Below are 21730 nucleotides of genomic sequence, written 5' to 3' on the forward strand. Positions count from 1 at the left end.
GTAACCATGGTCCCGGGGAACCATACTGTCCCTCTATCACTTCGTACTGTCTTTACATCACCCCCCCTCTTAAAAAAATTGCTGTCCTCGGCTAACACAATTTTAAAAAACTTATTTTAGGCCGAATCAACTCCCCCCAATATTCAAATATGCTCAAAAGGTCCGCCTCCCAATATATCGCTATAAAATAGATTTCTGTTTATATGATTGTGGTTATGGTTGTACTTTATTAATCCCTAATCATGCCATTACATACAATGAAACAACAAAAGATAAAAAAAGAAGAAACAGAGTAATGTAATACAATACACTGTTAGACATTGTAAAAAAAAAGTAAATCCTACGTGTTAGTGAATTTTTTTTATATTTTAGGCAGAAAATGGCAGGAAATTATTTTCAAATTAAGATTATTTTTTCTGGGGGGGGGACCCCCAGACCCCCTGGAAGATTTGGTCTCCACCAATGTTGACTCCATGGCTACGAACTTGGAATATACATGTATATGCGATATTGAAAAATAACAACAATGAACGCATAAACAAGAGTGTTTATAGATTTATATTTTTAATAATGTAATAATGTAGATGCATTGTTAAACGTGTGATACAAGCATTTAAACAAGCATGCCTTAAGCACTGCTCTGCTGTATGCAGTCCGCATTATGAACACTACTGGTAACAATTACAATAAGAAGAAATAAATTGTCTCCCAACATAAACAAGCAAAGACAAAAATTTTAAAAAACTGAAACTTTGATTTAAAACCACATTCCTGATATGGACGTACACGTGGTGTGTATGCTAAAAACTATTTAAATGGCCCTTTGTTTGCTCGATTGAGTATTGGGAAATGCTTATCGGCAAAGGCGATCATGTCATTCATGGAAATTTCACATACCCATGGTTGAGACCAATCTTCACATAAGACAACTACTCTCGCAAACTGTTTACAGACGCGTCTGGTGGAGTCTTGGTTTAAGGAAAACCCAAGAAGTTGTGGTGAAAATGACGATTGGGATGTCGATGGCGGCGATGATGATGGTGATGAGGGTGATGACGGTGATGATGGGGATGGATTGACCCTGGCTAGGATTTAAGCTCATAACTGGGAGCTCTGCTGCTCTTCCAATGATGTTGCACCTTGGCCATACATGGTCAGTACTTATTGACATACTTGCATATACATGTGTAATATGTAGCTTTCAGAGACACCTTCTTGTTCAGTTATATGTATATTTATCATGAATAAAGTCCACCGACTCACTGATAACTTAACGAGTAACCGCGAGTGACTATATACACTTGGGTAACTTAGGTAACTCTATTCTGAGACACCATAACTCTAGCCTTCCAGGACTACAAGGTGCCCACTTCAGGATGACGAAGACGACCCGCTCCAAGGTGACGATGGCGACGGCAGTTCCCCCACAACAGCAGCCCAGAGCCCCAGTTCATGCCGGCTCTTATCCTCCTCACGACCCGGCCACGCCCCTATTCCCGAACCCTCTCTCACCGCACCTGGCCCTGTCTGTCTCTGCCCTTATTATAATTTACGACTGTTAGGTCACGTGTTTTCCCTCACGAGACCCTGTCAAAGCTTGTCGCATCAATCATTATTAGCCACCACTTAGGTCCCACATTACCCTCACGTGACCCTGTCTGTTCCCGTTACGTTAATTAGTAACCATGGCCACGAGGAGCCGTACTGTCCCTACATCGCCCCGTACTGTCCTTACACATGTAAACATAAACACTATTTACATGGAGGTTAAGGAAAAACAGGAATTAGTTATTTTCTGCAGTTTAAGTTGAATGACATTTTTCAAATAATCTAACCTTTTCAAAACATACAGGTGTTCCCTACAAACAAGAGAATACCTTAATTTTTAAAATCAAACTATTTTACTTAACCTCATACATTCATTAATGTGAGCAAACGCTATTTTCGTATTTGTTATAGCTTCGTCTTATTTAAGTCAAATGAAGCCTTGCAAACACGTTGAACATTTTTCGCACGACTCATTCAAAATATTTCTGATTGTGTCGACGATAGTGGACAATGGAGCTTCCAGTAGTCGTCGCTGCCTCGAATGCCAAGCTGCGCTTTGCTCATTTTGTCCCGGAGTCGGTAAGCATTGTCAAGCGCCTTGGTGGAAGGCGCTTTATCAATCCAGAATAGAATAGAATGGCATGCTGAATTAGTGCTATCCTACGCATTCACCAAAGCCCCCAAGGCATGAGCATCCGTGGCTGAATCTAGAGTACAGTCTTATTCTCCTATATCGCGGTGGTAGTTGCGTTCCTGAAGAACACCGCGTTATGGAAAAATCGCGTTATAATAAATCATATATAAATCTTGACTTAAAGCTTTCGTGACTGCAGAAATTCATACTCTTTGGGTCTTTCGGTAAAGTCACGTAGATAGAAAAATAAATCACTAAGTTTCGATCGCAACACAAGCAATCGTCTTCAGGTGAAACAAATACAGCAGGCAAACTGCTGAGGCAGGAGAAATATAGCGAGAGAACTACTGCACCAAGAGGTTATATAGGTTTTAGATGGGTACAACCCAAGGGTAAGTGGACGGGGCTAGAGATGGAATTTACAGTAATATACTTCGGCCATTGTATTGCTAGAGATTAGCATGTCAATCTGTTAATGTAACCCCACGACTACGGTGCTGAAGAAACCATTGTATTGCTCGAGATTAGAGATTAGCATGTCAATGTGAGATGGCTCCCGCAGCAGCGGCTGTGTTAATGAGACATTCAGCCTATTAAACAACGAGAGCAACCGCTACATCGAGGAAAAGGGAAACAGCGGCTATGTTAGTGAGACATTTAGCCTGTTAATGTAAAGACATTTAACAAGGTAATGTAACTCAGAGAGTCGGAACTAACTGTTAACATCGGCATCACAGCAGTAGTTACATTGGAGAAACCAAGCGACATGTCTCAGACCGAGTTCGTGAACACAAGGCGGATCTGAAACACTAATACCTCTGCCGTGGTTGATCATTGTTTTAACGCTGTGGGCACACATGAGATTGATTTCTCCAAGATGAAGGTACTATGCAAACCCACTGGCTATCAAAGATTTGTTCATGAAGCCATCCAGATATATAGACACAGACACAATTTTATCCGAAAAGATTGGTACAAACTAAGCAATAATTGGAAGGATGTTACTAACCAGGTAAACTCATAACTGGCTGTGATGCTTCTATCCTCGAGTAATTTGCAAAGATAATGTCAGCCAAGAGGTTGGGAGGAGCAGAGCGGGAGAGATCAGAATGGGTTGCACCATCTATACAGGCGGGAGAATCCGGGGGACATGGACAAGTGATTCAGCTGTCGAGGGGAATGTGTCTTCCAGTGGCGGCCACACCATCCCTGGGCCCATAGTGCGCGGGCACAGGGGGCACGGGAACGTCCAAGTTGGGGTCCTCCTTCCCCATGACGGAGTCGATCTGGTTGGACTTGCCCAGGCTCTTGATGACGTTGAAGTTGGAGCGTGCGGTCTCAGCGAGACCGCTCTCGAGGAGCCAGCCCTCGCACTCGCAGTCCGGATCTCCAGCCAGCAGCGCGTTCTCCATGGCTGTCTGCATGTAGCGCACGCCCACGAGCACCGAGAGCTGCGCGTAGGGTCACACGCGCATGGAGGGAGAGCGGTCGGTCGTGTGGCCGTACAGACTTTTGGAGCGAGCGCTCTTGATGAGCACTTATGAAGGCCAGCATGGGGCACGGGAATGGGAGGGGGGGCGCGCTGGTGTTCGTTCCCAAGCCAGATTCAAATGTTTTGTATGTATGTTGAACTTCGTTCACACCGTACGTAGCCAACCATGCCAATTGGAGGTGCGAGGCTTTACCAGGATATAACGATTTGGCTCCAGCTCGGAACGCCAAACAGCCAGTGGATATATTTTTTAAAAACAACCCCACCAGTATTGCGAGGGACCCTGCTCTGGCTCATCTAAAATGCGGCAGTGGAAAAGGAGCCAGTGTCTCCAACACATCGCGAGACGCGCTTGACTCGGCTTTTACCCACAAAGCCGCCGCTGCGTACCTCGAAGAGCCATACGAGCAGCACGGTGAGCCCGACGTACGCCAGGATGCCCGTGTAGTGCTCGAGCAACGCCTCGCGGCAGCCTCGCATCCACAGGTTGAGCTCCTCGCTCAGGTAGTCGTAGTTGTAGTGCGCGGAGCTGTTGGTGATGCCCTGCTGGATGCAGGCGCGCGGGGAGTTGGGGTTGCAGCAGCTGAAGGGGACCCCGTCCACAAGGAACTTGCCGTCCACGTTGCTCTTGAGACGGCTTGGGCACCGTGGGCCGAGGGGCAAAGAAAGGGACGACAGGCAAGGGAGGTGAAAGTAAGCGGAGCGGTTGGTGGTGACCGGCAGAAGGGGGTGGAATTTGAGTTGGAAAAGGTAAAGGGACGAGGGTCTGTTGTATCGTCCAAAAATGTTACGTTTATATAAAATTCCATTTTATCTTTCTATAAAATACCACGTCTGGCCATGGTGACTCAGCGTTAGACCGAGGAGCGGCTCGCGATCGGAAAGTTGCAAGTTCAAGATCTGGCTGAGGGTTGACTCGGCCCATCATCTATACAGGGCCGATATAAGATCAGTACCACAAAGTGGTACTGATTTTACCGCTATCACGACCCCTAGCACTACTCCCACTGCTATCATTACCCCTACCGCTATCAATACCCCTACCACTATCAATATCCTTACCGCTACCACTACCCCAACCCCTATAACTATCACTACTCCTATTACTATCACTATCCCTACCCCAACCCCTCCTTAACGTCTATCACCTGTTCTCCTGTCGCCATAACTACACCACCCACTTTTAACAACAACCGCACTCCTTATTGCGTACCACTGTCGCCTTTACGTGTCATTTTATAACTATCGCAAAGCGCCTTGGAATAAGGCTCCACATGAAAAAAATTAACCCGTAAAAACAAAGTTTTTCACTATAAATCCTTTATATGCGTGGCGGCTAGAGTCCTCTCGTCCTCTGGCTTGAGATGGCTGCCACCTATGGGTCAGATGATTGCCTGCCACCATTAAGCAATTGGTAATTAAATATAAAAAAAAAATTCCTAAAAAGTGTTACATTTTGGAAAAACGTTTTCACGAAAATAAATTGGCACGCACAAAGAGTCTGTGTGCAAAATGTCAGCTCGATTGGATCACGGGAAGTGGGTTAGAAAACGACCGAAAGATTTGCACGGTCGTAAGCGCGCAAGCAAGCAAGCAAGTGAACTTAATATAAAGGATTTTTAAAAAGCACGTTGCGGTATTTCTAAGCGATTAAACAAAACCGAGGCGAGAGGCGCCGCTCACTCGCGCACGTCCTTGGAGGCCATGTCCAGGTAGCGCACGCTGATCCACTGCAGCTCGAACCAGTCGCGGAAGCCGCTGTTCCCGCAGCAGTGGAACTCCATCTGCAGGAGGTCGATGCTGCGCTTGATGAAGCAGCGGCCCGGCACGTCCGTGTCGCGGTAGTAGTGCATGGCGTTGCGCAGGCCGGCCCGCAGGGCGCCGTCCAGGGCCCCGCGGGCCCCGTAGCACATGAGCCCCCCGGCGAGCAGGCACGCGGTGAAGACGAGCGCGCACACCTGCGGCCGTGGCACAACGAGAGCGGACCCCCCCCCCCCCCGCGCGCAGGTATAGCTGTCAACCCACACGGTTAGCTCCGTATTCTTGTACAGCCGTTTCAATATGGGCAAACATATTTTTTTGTCTATTTGTTTGTGTTTCTCCCTTGTGATGGGACTTTGTAGGGTGAACGTTGAGACTTATAAGGGCACGGGGTGAGCAATACGATCTGAATTGGTCTGTAATAAGGTCGGGCACAGGTAAGGGGTTGACAGATATGCTGCTCGCTCAACGTACGTACGTTATTGTCTGGGATCCCTCGAGGTCGAGTATGATGATCGTCCGTGGACAGCGACGGTGGTCAGAATTTGTGAGGATGTGGGTGACTCATGAGGCCAATCCTGGAACCACGTATCTTGTATGTATGCAGTGGTTCTCAAACTTTAGCGACTGAAACGCCTTGTTGAATTTTGTTTCATCCGAGTAACCCCCCTTGTCTAACCACAATATGGTTCTGAGAAATAAATGTTTGAATAATTAACATCAATATTTTAACCTATTATCCATTGTGTGAGGTATCCTAACGAGCTGCTAACTGGTCTTCTCTTTTTAACGCTGACTGGACGTATTGGAAGAGGTGGGAGTATTCACGCTTTACCCCACGGCACGCTACCTAAACAACTTTTATTTTACAGGTTTCCCTCGCTTTATGCGGTAGTAGCAGATGCGTTCCACAAAATGGGGGGCACACAAAGCAAAACGGCACGAGGAGACAGCTGCCTGCCAAGGAGCACACACACAGTACGCACACACAATGTTGTCCCAAGTCCGGCCGCATAGCTGCATCTGAGTGAATTCAAACCGCATCGTATAAATGTGAAATCGCATAAAGCGAGGGAAACACGTACCAGCGAAAGCCCATTGAGATATGAGCTCTCTTTCAGAGGCGACCTGGCCACACCTGATGGTAGCTTATCGTATGTGGGAATTTATGGTAGCCAAATAATCTAAACGCACGTTTATAAATGCAGAGTGGGGCAAAACTGGAGGACCCGGAGATAAATCCATACGACCACTGTGGCGAGATGTTAACTACTTAGCCTGGTATACAGGAGGCCCGACCCTGACGCCTGTATATTTGGAGTTTGCATATTCTCCCCGTGTTCACGTGGATTTTTCTCTGGGTCCTCCGGTTTGTCCCTCTAAATTTTGAATCATGCATTTAGAGTATTTGGCTGTTATAAATAGGCACGTGATAAGCCACTTCGTTGAGATATCATTTGTGGCCAGGTCGCTTCTGAAAAAGAGATGTACAGCTCAGTGGGCCTTACCTGGTAAAATACGAATTTTTTTACAGTTTTAGAACTCCACCACCTCTTTCGTACCCAGCGAGGGAGATAACATCTCCACATCGCAGTGCTACCTGGTAATGGGATCACGTGGTGGAAGCAGTTACACTGCTGGGTGAATTGTCATGAATTGGTATGATTCAGGGTTGTGAATTGCCTCTGTTTTTCCTCTTGTTTTGCAGGGTTTAAGGAACCTATAACACATGCAACAAAGACGGTCACTGCATCGCGCGCTGAAACGCTCTTCCTTCCGATATTAGGAAGCCACTGGAGTTACGCACTTTAAAATCATCTAGTTTGAAAACGAATTTCTTTAGAACTGATTTTTGTGTTTAGTTTGTTGTCATTCGCCTGTACCTCCGATTAGCGTGGTGGGCTACGTATCGTGCGAAAGAAGTTCAACATACATGATACAGACATAATTAATAATTGAAAATACGGTAAATGATTGTTACGTGCCCACGGTTCGTTGCATGCATGGTGAGCATTCGCAGATTCCAATACCTATAATGAAAAATTATTACACCCAGTCTCCTGTACTTTTTTTTAATCCAATGCTTTTTAAAGGCAAGGGTTGGTAGATCACACAGGATGTGTGAAACTACCAAATCGAGTGGGCTGCAAGCTGGTAACAAGATTGTAGTACGATTTAGCGGGTTTGTAAACATATCTGTGTGGATCCTTAGCAGACTATATTTTCTTCACAGATCGGTCTCTTCACATAAAAAACACTTAGAGTAATTGTCACGGAACCCATCAGCCCCACGGCCTTCTGGGAGTGCGTCATTTCAGGGGCATTAATTCAACACAAGCAAATACGTATATTACACTGTGCTTATATTCTCCGTTAGTGATGACTGATTATTGCATGTGAACCTTTCACTTTTATCCCTTTGTTTCCAACGTGAAATAATACTTGTTAAGGAATTGAGCAAAACATTCCAATGCAAGATTCTCCTAGAACACCAGTCGCGAGACTCGGTGAAACTTTCCCAGATGAATAAATTACATTACGATTGCTATTTTCAAACAGTGAATTGTTCTCTTTTTGGCCATATGATACAACATTTTTTAAATATTTGTATACAAGTGTAAATATATGAAACGTGCCATAAAAAAAACTCAAAACACCAATTCAGTTGTTCTCTTGTATCTGTAAATGGCATGCGGTCGGTATGTTTGCTGATAAGAGAACACACACTCCTTGTTAGCGTTGTCTTAATTTGTCTTCAGTTACAGCCTCGCCGTGCATGCCATTGTCCATAAAACATGTTTTTGTAAACACATGCCATTGTGTTGACATGTATGCAAATTCAATCAGCAAAATTTGAATTCAACCTATGTCGCTCTGCTGGCATGGGAACGCCTGGGAATTTCCCAGGAATAGCTAGAGTCTGTGTATAGCAGTGTATAGTAGCGTATAGCAGTGGAGTGTATAGTGTTGTTGTGTATAGTAATGTAGTATTGGAGTCTGTCGCCAGGGAAAGGGAGGTCTGGGCCGCCCTCCTCAACATGCTGCCGCCGCGACCCTCACCAGGACGAGCGGCCTGAGAAACGAACGGACAATTCAACCTGTTCCTAATATTCACAAATTGGCCACAGGGTTGAGCATGGATAGATGACCTACACTCTCGCTGTGATGTCGAATCATGTTCTTCTGCAACCAGTGTACACTGCCTCCGAGTGACACGTGCACACTGACAAAGAAACTGGAAGCATTTCGATTTAAAGCTTTCGTGACTGCAGGGATTCATCTTCTTGGTTCTTTCGGTAAAGTCACGTAGAAGGGAAGTAATAAAATAATAAAAATAATAAAATAATTCTCACGACGTTTCGGCCACAACGCAAGCAGCCGTCCTCAGGCGAAGACCAGGTCTGTCGATAAGACAGAGTCTAAATGACACGTCTTAGGCTTGGAGTGTCTATTTAAGCTGTGAGGGAGGAGGAAGAGAGCCTTGACAAAAACAATTGCATTTGAAGAGGAATAAATATGCTAAATTCCTCTTCAAATGCAAATTCTTTTGTCAAGGCTCTCTTTCTCCTCCCTCACAGCTTAAATAGACACTCCAAGCCTAAGACGTGTCATTTAGACTCTGTCTTATCGACAGACATGTTCTTCACCTGAGGACGGCTGCTTGCGTTGTGGCCGATGTTGTATTCTAGCCTTCTTCCATCATTGATATATAATGAATGAAAACACTAAAGCGCAGCAAACTGCAAAACACCAGGTGTTGTAGTAATGAACGGGAGGAGGGCTAGGATCAGAATTGCAACCTTGCTTCAAGGAAAGATAAGGCCTGATAAACGACACCTGTCACCCGTGCAGGCGGCAGAGACAGTGGGAAAGTCAGCCAGACATAGCTAAGGCAAAAAGCCCAACCATCTATGACCTCAGCACATGGGCGAATAATGGAACAGTGTCGACTCGAATGCAATGAAAGGAAGCAGAGGCGCCTTTGTCTGGATCACAGCCACAGAAGGCCGGGGGGGTCATCACTGATTGTGTGTTAGGGATTTCGAGCTAATTGGAACACGTGCACACAGAGAGGAGAAACACGCCTTGTTCTCTGCAGCTGAAAAAGCCAAGATAAACTCAGCTCAAGGTTGTGTATACAGGAGAGGGGGCTGATTAACAACCACTGCGTCTGAACGTGAGGGGGCCTTGTCCTGAAATTAATCACACTCCCAGAGCAGAAGGTTGGATGACCACAGTGAGACGAATAGGGTGTTGTTACTCTCAAGGCTGCTGGCTCAGCTGAACAGCGAGGCTGCGGGGGTTACCAGAAGTTCGTGTTTGCCTAGTTAAGTCAAAAAGCTCAATTATTCTGTATTGCTATTAAAGTCACTGTTAAAGTCGGAATTTAACAACAGGGTAGGCTCGACCCGAAGCATGACGGGATAAATCACCACCAGGTCGAAATAAAATACCTAATAAAAGAGCGATGTTAAATCCAGGGTCGGAGAGAAAGGGAGATCCCGGCCGTCTTTGTATCCCCGCAGCGCGGGATGGGAGTGTGTATATGCTCGGGGAGGCACCTCCACTTGGGTCAAGCACCACGATGGGAAACGACACACCTTAGGCTACATACAGAATCATAACTGGGAAATGGTAAGGGACAAATGTTAATTTAAAACTTTTTAACCATGTCTTTGTGTGCTGTGAGGGTCGGAGGGAGTGTGCCCCTCCCTCCAGGTGGTGCAACACGGACAAAGACGCCTATGAGACGATTTGTAACGTCTGTGTTTTGGTTCATGAAGAAGGCCAAACAAGGGATAAATCGCACCCAGACAGAGAGACGACCTCGAGGCAATTTGTAACACCTGATTGTTTGCTCGTGGATTTTATGGAGGGAATATGACCACGGGATATATCGTGGGTGATGCACACAAGGACACACGAACGTACGGACACACACATGAACACACCTACACACGGACAGATCCTGACACAGTAAATCAAAAGGAAACCCCGCCTTGTGGGCAGGACCCAAAGGGATTTTTCGGCATAAAAGAAAGGACTCTGAGCATTGGAAACCAGTTGGACCAGGAGAGTCAACTCATCACGAGGGCGACCAACGGGTCGACTCATGAGCGAGCTCGACCGGAAGGGTCGGCTCGACTCATCAGCCGAGTTCGACCAGGAGTCAACTCATCACGAGTGCGACCAACAGGGTCGACTCATGAGCGAGCTCGACCGGAAGGGTCGGCTCGACTCATCAGCCGAGTCCGACCAGAAGTGTCAACTCATCAGGAGCTCGACCGAGCGGGTCGACTCAAGGGCGAGCTGCGACTAACGGGTCGGCTCGACTCTTCAGCTTCTGGGACTCAGCCGAGTTCAGCCGGCTCTCGGGGCTCGACTCGAGCGGCTCCCCGTCTCCTCTGCAGGCGGGCAAGACCCGCTTGACAGCTCAACTCGGCCGCGACAGGTCAACCTCTGCCGAGTCGGTTTCCCTGCTGCCGCGAGAATCGCGGTTTGGCGACGACGCTGTGAGCCAGCTGTGGGCGCCACCTACCGACCGGGTTCCGAATTACGACAGCGTATCAACGGACATCCGAACCAAGTTCACCGCGACAGGGGAGCGATTGATACGTATGACGCGCACCGCCCCCTCACCACACGACCACCAGGCGTTTGTTTGACATAAAGAACCGACTCCGAACACTGACTATTGAAGACAACTCTTACCACTCAAACCCACTCGAACCCATAAGCCATCCGTGGCTGTGAAGAAAAACTCGAGACCGAGTGATGGCCATCCGTCATTTATAAGAGTATTATCTTTAATATTTAGTGGACTGTACTCTTAATCGCATAAATTCCCAACAGATCCATCAATACGAATTGATTCTTGGCACCTCCTTCCGCCGAGCCACTCTGTTGTCAGATAACCTGCGATGTATCTGTTGAGATTGGTGCCTTTAAGAATAATAACTGTTTTGATTGTGTTTTATCGCCGTATAATCTTTCAAGTATCTTTCATTCATTAACGTTAAGGTTTTCTTAGCATAGTATTTGCATGTTTTAACGACTCTCTCTCTCACTAACAACCATCGCGTTACGCGGGATCCATGTGCCGCTGTCAAGTGAAATCAGACAATCATTGATGATACTGTATTGATGCCGTGTTGACGTTCCGGGATTGAGAGTTCGCATACTATATCATAGTTGAGGTTGAATTAGTAATAAATTGATTAATACAGAAGTGGTTGTGTGATTCTTTCCTGAAGTCTATGCATAAGATCTGCTTCTGCGTTGAGATCTGAACTTGGTGACCTTAATAAACACACATACATACTCAGTAAATGTTAAAGCGATAACGGGGTGAACCGGGGACCTAAAAATAAGCGAGAATGAGACGAACCTAGACAACGATGCCGAGTTAATCTAAGTTAATCTTTCATACTTACACCACACCTGCATAACTGCATACGATTAATTGCCTTATTCCGATCGATAACCCACCCTCGTCACCGAGGCGGGGTCTGGTTATCATAACGACTGGCATTATCATAATTACTCCCACTCGCATAATTACTACGATTACCTCTCGAATTGGCATAATTAAATGTGCATAATTACATAAAATTAACATATTTCCGGATAATTACACATTTGGCCAAATTTCATTTGATTATTATTATTTTCACTGAATATTCATAACCCACATATACAACATAATAATTTCACCCACGCACGCATACAACATATCAAAATATTCATAACCAACATATACAACACCGAAACGTTATGTTATTATGTTTTATTTGTATTATTTTATTACTTCCCTTCTACGTGACTTCACCGAAAGAACCAAGAAGATAAACTGGAAGCAATGCTGAAAATGTGCACGGAGTGGTGTGGAAAGAGGCATTCTTGTAAAACTACAAGACGGGAAGCACATGGATCAATAAACAAATACAAATCAGAGGCATCGCATTTACTGTGAAGAAAAGTGCCCTGGGGTAGGACACACCGCAAGGAGGTGATGATGGCTGATGGACAAGGCAAGTGACAGAATGGCAGCAATGAGATCAGTTCATGTTCAGCTCACACACCGCACTCAGCGTCAGACTTCACCTCACACAAGGCAGCAGCGTCGCTTCTCACGCGTTGATCGTCTGTCATTTTCAATATCACAGTGATAACCCCTCCTCTTTCCCAATTCCCCCCCACCCCCACTGGTCTCATGTTGCCATAAGTAAATCTCACACGACCTACGATACATTAACACTCGTTTTTTTCTCCGTCTACTTGAGAGGTCTGTCAACTGTACGCACGGTTCGCCGCTCGTTGTGCGGAGGTTAGCGGTTAAAATCCGGCAGGCCACCCTGGTTATTACTGTGGTTGTGTATAAACGATTAACTACTAGGCACCACCTGCTTCAAGGTGGACGTTGGAGATCCCGTGACGGGTAGGCCACCGCGTGCCGGCGTCACGGCCAAAATTTGCCAAATTCGAAAACTGCTCGCAAATGACTCAATCGGGATTACTCGCAGTAGCAATCAATGCCACCCCCACCCTTCCCTACCGGCCGACTAACACCGACCAGATGTTGCTGTCAACTTGTGCCTCAGCACAGGGGACAGTAATAGATAGAGGGGGAAGGCAGGTGCCCTTTGAACTATTTTCGATGAGCTGTGATGTAAGTTGCTTTGTCGCGTGTGAAGCGAGACGCCCTCCGACAACAATTATCATGCTGATGAACTCCACTGTCACACGATGGGACAAAACGTCGCGCGGCCACAGCAGGACGACTTTGGTGGCCGTACCGTGTAGGGCAGCAGCACGAGGCGCCAGCGGGACACCTTGGCCGAGTCGGCCGTCGCAAAGTCGTGGCAGATCTTGCCTCCGAGCAGATTGATGACGCAGGCCAGGAGTCCCACGCCCAGCAGGAGATTGGGGAGGCTGTGAAGTCCCGCGCCGCCCTCCACCATTAAATCCGCACGCCGGCGCAATTCCACCTGAGGCAAAATACACCAATGCCAACAACCGCCATTCGCCACTAAGTGGCGGTGACAACACCACGGCGCCTTGCCAGGCCCGGTGCACTTTGAGGCCACGTGAAGTTGTCGGAGGATCGCCGATAGGAGGTCACGGGATAGACCCAGCAAGTGCCATGGGGTTGACTGATTGAGGTGACTGGCAGATGCACCAGCTGTGCCCCCGACTGTGCCAGCTGTGCCACAATACACCATAGATGCCATAATCTCACACACACGGCTCTATTCTGACTTTAATCATGTGCCCAATGGCAGGATCTTGGCTTAACGCCCTCTATCATGTCAGATGTTGGTATTTCTTCTTCATGTTACTGTAGGGCCACCTTCCTTTAAGTTACTCTTTGGTTATTTCGGTAAAGTCACGTAGAAAATAAAATCAAATAATAATAGAATACGACGTTTCGATTGCAACACAAGCAATCATCATCAGGTAAGAATGAATGAGAAAACAAACCTAGTAAACTTAGAAATATAATGCAATATAACACAGAGAGTCGGCTAACACAACAGTCAACACCCCACCTGGTTAATTACATTCTTCCAAAGAATGCTAAATTTGAGAGAAAGACAATACATAGACACGGAGACAACATAGACCAACACACATGCAGAGAGAGACACCCACAAAGACACACAGAGCGAGACACACACCAAGACAAACAGAAAGACAACGCCTCTGTGTCGAGGCCTTAAATAGAGAGAGGGGGAGGGGTTGGGGCAGAGAGAGAGGGGGGGATTGGGGTAGAGAACAATGAGAGAGTTGTGTGGAATTCCGGACCAGAGTGGCCGGAGGAGAGACAATGGACTATAAACAAACCAGCACGGAAATAATTAGAGCAAGAAAATCGGAAGTTTGAGAAAGAAAATTTAGTAAAATTAGGAAGTGTAATGCAATGCAACACAGAGAGTCGGTTAACACAGCAGTTAACGCATAGCCTGGTTGATTGCGTTCTTCCAAAGATTGCTAAATTAGAAGTTAAGTGTGAAACAGACAAGCAAGGAAAATTTCTAATTTTACTAGGGCCTCCATGAGGCTCTTTCCTTCAACTCTCTCCTCATTCGTCTTGTTAGCAGAATTTCTCTCGCCAAATGCTGCGTTTCCCATGGCAATCCTGGCCTTAAATCCCCTTTAAGCATCTGCCATCTTCTGTCAGAAAACGACTCAGAAGCTTAAATTTGTCTCACTGGCTCTCGCCGCTGTCCATCCACTGTGATATTATACAGGGAGGAACAATGTTCCACACTGCCCACCAGGGATTATTTAGCTGTCTGTCTGATTGTCTGTCTGTCTGTCGTGCATAAATAAATATATAATACACACAGCTCTTTGATTGGTGGAGACCTTACAAACAGCTCTTTGATTATTATTATTTGGTTCTTTCGGTTAAGTCACGTCTAAAGATAAAATAATAAATTAAATTAAATAATAGAATACGAAGCTCTTTGATTGGTGGAGACCTACTGCCGGGTACGGAGAGGGGAGGTGCCTAAGGGAGGAGGGTCAGGGGAGCGCCTAAGGAAGGGGGGAGTCAGGAGAGGGGCCTGAGGGGGGGGGGTTTAGGGGAGGGGCCTGAGGGGGGGGGTCAGCGGAGGGGCCTGAGGGAGGGGGGGTCAGGGGAGGGGCCTAAGGGAAGGGGGGTCAGGGGAGGGGCCTGAGGATATGGGGGGGGGGTGGTCAGGGGAGGGGCCTAACAGAAGGGGGGGTCAGGGGAGGGGCCTAAGGGAAGGGGGGTCAGGGGAGGGGCCTGAGGATATGGGGGGGGTGGTCAGGGGAGGGGCCTAAGGGAAAGGGGGTCAGGGGAGGGGCCTAAGGGGGGAGGGGCCTAAGGGAGGGGGGGGCGATAGTTAAGGGGGCCGTCTGCCTGGCTACCTAAAGTCAAGTTATCTTTTATACATACAGGTAGGAACAACAGGTTCCACACTGCCCACCAGGGATTATTTGTCTGTCTGTCGTGCACGAATGCGCTGTCCAACCAAGTTCCTACCTGCCCACTCCAAAGGAACGTGTTTCCCAACTCAGTGCCGGATTAAGCTAGTGCGGGGCCTGTAGCATATGTTATAAAGGGGACCTAAATAAAAAAAACACAAATATTAAAACACACATTTTTAACTTGCATAGTAAAGTAATTGTATTTTTTTTTATTTTCTATACAGCCAGATAATACGACAAATTGCTAACCTTAAACACCCAGTCGTTCATAAAAGTTGAAGGCGGTATAATACTATAGTAATCAGAGGTGTAAAGTACTTGAGTAATTTTACTTGATTACTGTACTTAAGTATTATTTTTGGGGATTTTTACTTTACTTGAGTACGAATAAAAAGCAATACTTTTACTTTTACTTAATTACATTTTTTTAGAAAAAAAAGTACTTTTTACTCCTTACAATTTTATTTACAGTCAAAAAGTACTTATTTTTTGGAGATCACTTCATTCTATTTTCCGTTGCTATTACCAAACCAATTGAATTGCGCTGATGCCCAGTTTAATTTAAATGTTATTTATTCTGCCTATGAAAATCGCTTTCACATTACGTGAAATTGGTCAGACATGTTCATTGGTCCTTTGGAAGTGACGTCATGTCACATCTATTACCACGATGCACAGCACCTTGACCTGGAAATTAGAGAAATTATAACAGTCAATCAGTGGAAGAAAATGGAGGAAGAACGTGATTCAGCTGCGAGCACAGTCCAAAATCAGCCACAGGATCAAGAGCACCCGTGGCCGTATCTTAGCGAATTCTTTTCTTTTAGTGGTATTAATAAGGATTCATTCAAGATGAAATGTGTCCTTTGTCTCCCGCTTAATAAGGAAATATCGGCCTTCAAAAGTTCGCTATCAAACTTAAGGAAGCATTCATCTTCTTGGTTCTTTCGGTAAAGTCACGTAGAAGGGAAGTAATAAAATAATAAAAATAAAACATAATAAAACAATTCTCACGACGTTTCGGCCACAACGCAAGCAGCCTGAGGACGGCTGCTTGCGTTGTGGCCGAAACGTCGTGAGAATTGTTTTATTATGTTTTATTTTTATTATTTTATTACTTCCCTTCTACGTGACTTTACCGAAAGAACCAAGAAGATGAATCCCTGCAGTCACGAAAGCTTTAAATCGAAATTTAAGGAAGCATATTGAGGTAAGTACGTTAAGTATTTTGTTTTACTGATAGTTTTTTTGTGTGCATGTTTTGACCTTGACGGCGCGCCTTTTATATGTGTAGTAGGCCTATTTTCACTAATGCATGCGATTTACAATATAAGGCTCACGTAATAAAATGCTAAAATGCATTTTTAATTGTCTGTAAATTATTTGCTATGGTAACGTTATGTCCACGGGAAATTTGGCGCCTATAGCAGTATTGCTTTGAATCATCATTATCGTTCCGTGCTCTCATTGTGTTTGAATTCATGCACAACACAAGAAAATCAAGCGAGGAATTTTTATTTTTAATAATTACCAAACATGTTGTATTGTCAAAACGGTAACACTTTGCAATAAGGTTCATTAGTTAATGTATTAACTAACATTGAGATTAAACGCTTAAACAAGAATCTCTAGTTTTCATTCTTGCTGTTACTTTTACTTCTTTAATACTCAAGTACAATTTTAATGTGGTACTTTTTTTACTTTTACTCAAGTAAGATTCTAGCCAGATACTTTTACTTTTAATTGAGTAAAATTTTCCCTCAGTACTTGTACTTTCATTTGAGTAACATTTTTTAGTACTTTTTACACCTTATAGTAATAGAGCAAGTGCAGAATCACCGAACCGGAATTGATAGCTTGAAAGCATTTAGCGCGGGGCCCTTGAAAGTGCGGGGCCCATAGCATATGCTACTTTTGCTATTAGGATAATCCGGCACTGCTCCTACTTCCACCTCTGCCTGTGATTTACATAACTCTTGTTTTCTGTATTCGTTCCCATTCTGAAGTCCCTTGCAGGCTTGTTCGGGCCTTCTACCGGCTTCTGCAGCTCCACTTCAGAAGTGGCCCACAGGGCTTTATCATCAGCAAACCTTCACTAATTTTAGATTTGAAGCTTTCGTGACTGCAAGGATTCATATTCTTAGGTTTTTTCGGTAAAGTCACGTAGGTAAAACATTAAAATTAATAAAAGTAAAATAAAATAAAAATCACGACGTTTCGGAGGCAACACGAGCCTCCGTCTTCAGGTGGAACCGTCACAGCCACGACAGCTGTATCAAGTAAATGAGAGATTGCAGGAGCTACCACTCCGTTTATATAATAAACGTTTATAGAAGCTACCACTCCGTTTATATAATAAACGTTTATATAATAAACGGAGTGGTAGCTCCTGCAATCTCTCATTTACTTGATACAGCTGTCGTGGCTGTGACGGTTCCACCTGTGTTGCCTCCGAAACGTCGTGATTTTTATTTTATTTTATTTTTATTCATTTTAATGTTTTACCTACGTGACTTTACCGAAAAAACCTAAGAATATACTTCACTAATTTCTGAAGTTCTATCCACGCTTCCCTCACCTCTGCTTCTCCAATCGAAGTTAAACTATATGTGGGCTAGCAAGTATCCCTGTCTCACTCCCCAACCAACAGTTTCTTGACAGACAGGTTAGTTAGTTACATTTTAATACTTATTGTGACCCAATCGTGTCACCGTGATACAATATGCGACAATGACACTGCCTTCACATATCTGTCCTTCCACGTGTAGTGACGTTAAGGGGGCCCGAGGGGGGCTTGAGGGATAGAGGCCGACCGAAATTCGGTTTCGGTTTTGGCGCCGAAAGTTGGCAAATGGCCTCTTTCGGCATACTTTCGGTTTCGGCTGAAAGTCATTTTTTAACTTTCGGTCGTCATTCGTCAACCAAAGATCTACTTTTAGAATATAACGTGAGTGCTACGTCTATCACTCTGCCTATCGTCTACTTGGCTAGGCCTCCGAGAGTTAAACGGTAGGGGCTGCCAATGTTTAGACCCTTTGTGCCCGCGTACCGATTTTCCATACGTACGTACAACAATTGTTTTTGTCCGTATGTATGTTGAACTTCTTTCGCACAGTATGCAGCCAACCGTGCTAATTGGAAGTAAGGGAGTGGAGGGGAAACAACAAAATTACATTTTAAGCGCCATGATTATCTCTGAAAGTTAATATGCGGATAAAAAAGGGTGTAAATATTGGCAGCATAACACGTAAATCAGTAGGATTGGGCAAGTATGACGTTCCTGTTCTGCTCTCACGTATGGCAGAGTGTTGTTAGCATGTAAGGGACCGTCCATAAATGACGTCACGCGATTTCGGACGATTTTTTACCCCCCTCCCCCCCCTAGTCACACGGCGTCACAAAAAGTCAGACCCCCCCTCAAATATGACGTCATAAAGCTCTATCCCCCCCAAAAAATAAAACATGCTTCAAATCGCTTTAAACTATTGTCATTGCAGTGTGTATTTAATGTGGCGCTGCACTCTGATGTTGAAAACATTTATTAAAAAGTCTATTTAATTAAGTAGAACGTGTTGTCTATATTTATTTAAAGTTGCGCATTTTGATGTGACGTCACATTTCTCAACCCCCCCCCCTCGTCACACATCGTCACAAATGTCTGACCCCCCCCCCCCGCCTAGGTGTGTGACGTCATTTATGGACGGCCGCAACCCCAATCTATTGACCGTATGGTAAACCCGCTGCTATCTGCGCTCCTGCAACTGTTGAGGAACAGCAAAACGACACGAAGCCCTCTCGTGTCCAGCAGGACTTCCGACATTGGCTGGCCATTTAGCTCTTGGGACATAATTGCTGCCACCATGATATAGTGGAGTGGGGTCACACAAACAAACACAAGTAACAGAAACACACTCAGCACGATCATTAACACCGCCTTAAAAGGAAACACAAATATGATACTGTATACACAAATATATACAAGTAATAATAATAGACGTTATGCCCAATGTGTTGAGTTTCATTTGATGTCAGGTGACTAAAGTTTGACTTTGAAATCAGGTTATCAGTGCGGTACAACGTCGCATATCGGACTCGAATATGTGACAAGGTCGGACATGCGAACATCTATCCACAATGACAAGTTACCACTGTGCACAAACAATGGACTGGGTCTGGCCGGTTAACTGGCCAAGGCGGATATGCGACGTTCCACTGTATTTCCAGCCGGGTGCCTCAGCCACAGCATAAGGCAATGGCAGCCGTGTCTAGTTTGTTGTTCTTCCTCCGCACCTCCGATTAGCAGCACGGTTGGCTACGTACGAAAGAAGAAATAAGTTCAAAATACCTAAATACACATTACATTATCCACTACATTATACACTACGCACATTACGCTTAACATTACACTCCTATACACTACTATACACTGCACTTACACTACACTATACACTACACCACTTTACTAAATTAAACACACTTCTCTTAAGAACTGCTTTTTGTATTTAGTTTGTTCTTTCCCCGCGCCGCCGATTAGCAGCACGGCTACGTAAGGTACGAAAGAAGTTCTACATACATACACACTACACTATACATTATTATACACCATACTATGCACTACCATACCCTACGCTAGCATGTCACTACTATGCACTGCACTATACACTACAATATACACTTCACGACTATACACGACACCGCTGCGCTAAATTGAAAACTCATATCTCTATAACTGTTTATTGTGTTTAGTTTGTTGTCTTTTCCCCGCACCTCCGCGCTTGGCTATGTACGGGTGCGAAAGAAGTTCAACGTCCAGACATACAGACAGACATACATACAGACAGACATACAGACAGACAGACAGATAGACAGACAGACAGACATACATACAGACAGACAGACATGCATACATACAGACAGACATACAGACAGACGTACTGACAGACGGAGACACGAACCTTCAGGACGGTGCCCAGGCTGAAGAGCAGCAGACCTGACACCACAGAGATCCAGTTGAGGATCCAGAGGATCTGAGCCAGCTTCACACGCTTCTCCTTGGTGAAGCGAACACCCAGCACTGCCATCTCGAGATCTTGGCCGGTGGGATGGGTGGAATTGGTGGGTCCGGCCCGGCCACAGATCCCCCCCCCTCAATCTCCACCCGATGATTGGGGTAAACGGGCTGTCAACACCTCCAGCCCATGGTGGACCAGTGTGTTGGTCCTAACTGGATCTACGAATGGCTTAGGAGAGAAAATATGTTGCAGCGGTCAAGTGGCCGGTTCCTTTTGGCTTTTCTGGCTCTCAATTTCTGCCGTGACATGGGGGGGAGCCCCAACGCTTGACTATCACCTACAGCTAGCGAGCTTAGTTTAGCTGTGATGGAGTCGCACTTGGTACCGGCGGCAGCTGTCGTTCTCTACAGAGCATGCTCGAAGTCACCGAAAAGCTGGAACGACTAAGGGCAACAAGAAAAACGTCGGGGAGGGAGAGGCTTTGTCTTGGCCAGTCCTCGACACAGCTCACACCTGAAGGAGCTGTCGCTGGCACGGCGGCGTAACGAGTCCCAACGGTCACTTGACCGAGGAGAGAGGGGAAAAATAAACCTGGCACGGTTAGTTCACCTAGAAAAACACGCAAACAACTTGGCACACTTGAGAACCGCCTGCCAGTGACACGGCGCACTGCAACCAACGAGCACTGACTGACTGACAGAGAGCCAAGTCACAAATTGGCTGAATGTACCGTTACAAGAGGGACAGACGCCCAAATGGCTCCTGCGGGTTGTGTTGCCAAGTTCACGTTTTCGTAGTTTACATAACACGGCAGCCATAATCTATTAACATTCTATTTATTGACAGTATCTAGTACAGCACATTTATTTATTCGCTATTTTTGTTTACCTTTTCGATAAGGAAATGTAAAATATTCTTCAGATATCAGTCTTTGGTATGAAGACTGTACTCGTATTACTGCAGTAAATCGATGCTTATTAATAATATTTGCAGCAGCGTTGTTTAATGATTAAAGATGACTTCAGCACTCAGCTGTGCACGGAGTTGTGTACTCACCTACATGGATGATTCGATGATAAATACATGATCCCTTGTACAAGAACACCCTCTTTCAGAGAGGCCTACATAAACCCTATCCATATTTGTCTCAACTCGGATTGTTTTCCCGTTTCATTACCTTGAAGTGACTATCACGTACACGTTTGTAACATTTAAAATAGTGATAAATCGATTAAAATTCGAGCGAAGATTGGTTTTCGTCTTATAAGCTATTTCAAATGTTCACTCATTTCCATGCACTTGTAAATCGTGACTAACACTCGAGGT

General features: G+C 45.4%; 1 protein-coding gene across 1 annotated transcript; it reads right to left on the minus strand.

The window, feature by feature from the left end:
- Positions 1-3167: 3167 nt before the first annotated feature.
- Positions 3168-20562, minus strand: LOC144943331 (photoreceptor outer segment membrane glycoprotein 2-like). Its single transcript, XM_078870707.1, has 5 exons — positions 20348-20562; positions 13232-13423; positions 5358-5632; positions 4065-4311; positions 3168-3633 (listed from the first exon to the last, which is right to left on the minus strand). Exons 1-5 carry the CDS (start codon positions 20471-20473, stop codon positions 3346-3348), a joined length of 1128 nt encoding a protein of 375 aa, XP_078726833.1. The 5' UTR covers positions 20474-20562; the 3' UTR covers positions 3168-3345.
- Positions 20563-21730: the final 1168 nt, after the last annotated feature.

The sequence above is a fragment of the Lampetra fluviatilis genome, chromosome 30 (genome assembly GCF_964198595.1).
Source record: "Lampetra fluviatilis chromosome 30, kcLamFluv1.1, whole genome shotgun sequence".
NCBI lineage: Eukaryota > Metazoa > Chordata > Hyperoartia > Petromyzontiformes > Petromyzontidae > Lampetra > Lampetra fluviatilis.

Excerpts from the sequence above, each read along its gene's own strand:
- LOC144943331 (XM_078870707.1), bottom strand. The coding sequence starts at position 20,473 with ATGGCAGTGCTGGGTGTTCGCTTCACCAAGGAGAAGCGTGTGAAGCTG. Across the intron at positions 13,424-20,347 it reads GCCTGGGCACCGTCCTGAAG|GTGGAATTGCGCCGGCGTGC; the intron begins GTTCGTGTCTCC and ends ATTTTGCCTCAG. Across the intron at positions 4,312-5,357 it reads GCCTCCAAGGACGTGCGCGA|CCGTCTCAAGAGCAACGTGG; the intron begins GTGAGCGGCGCC and ends ACGGTGCCCAAG.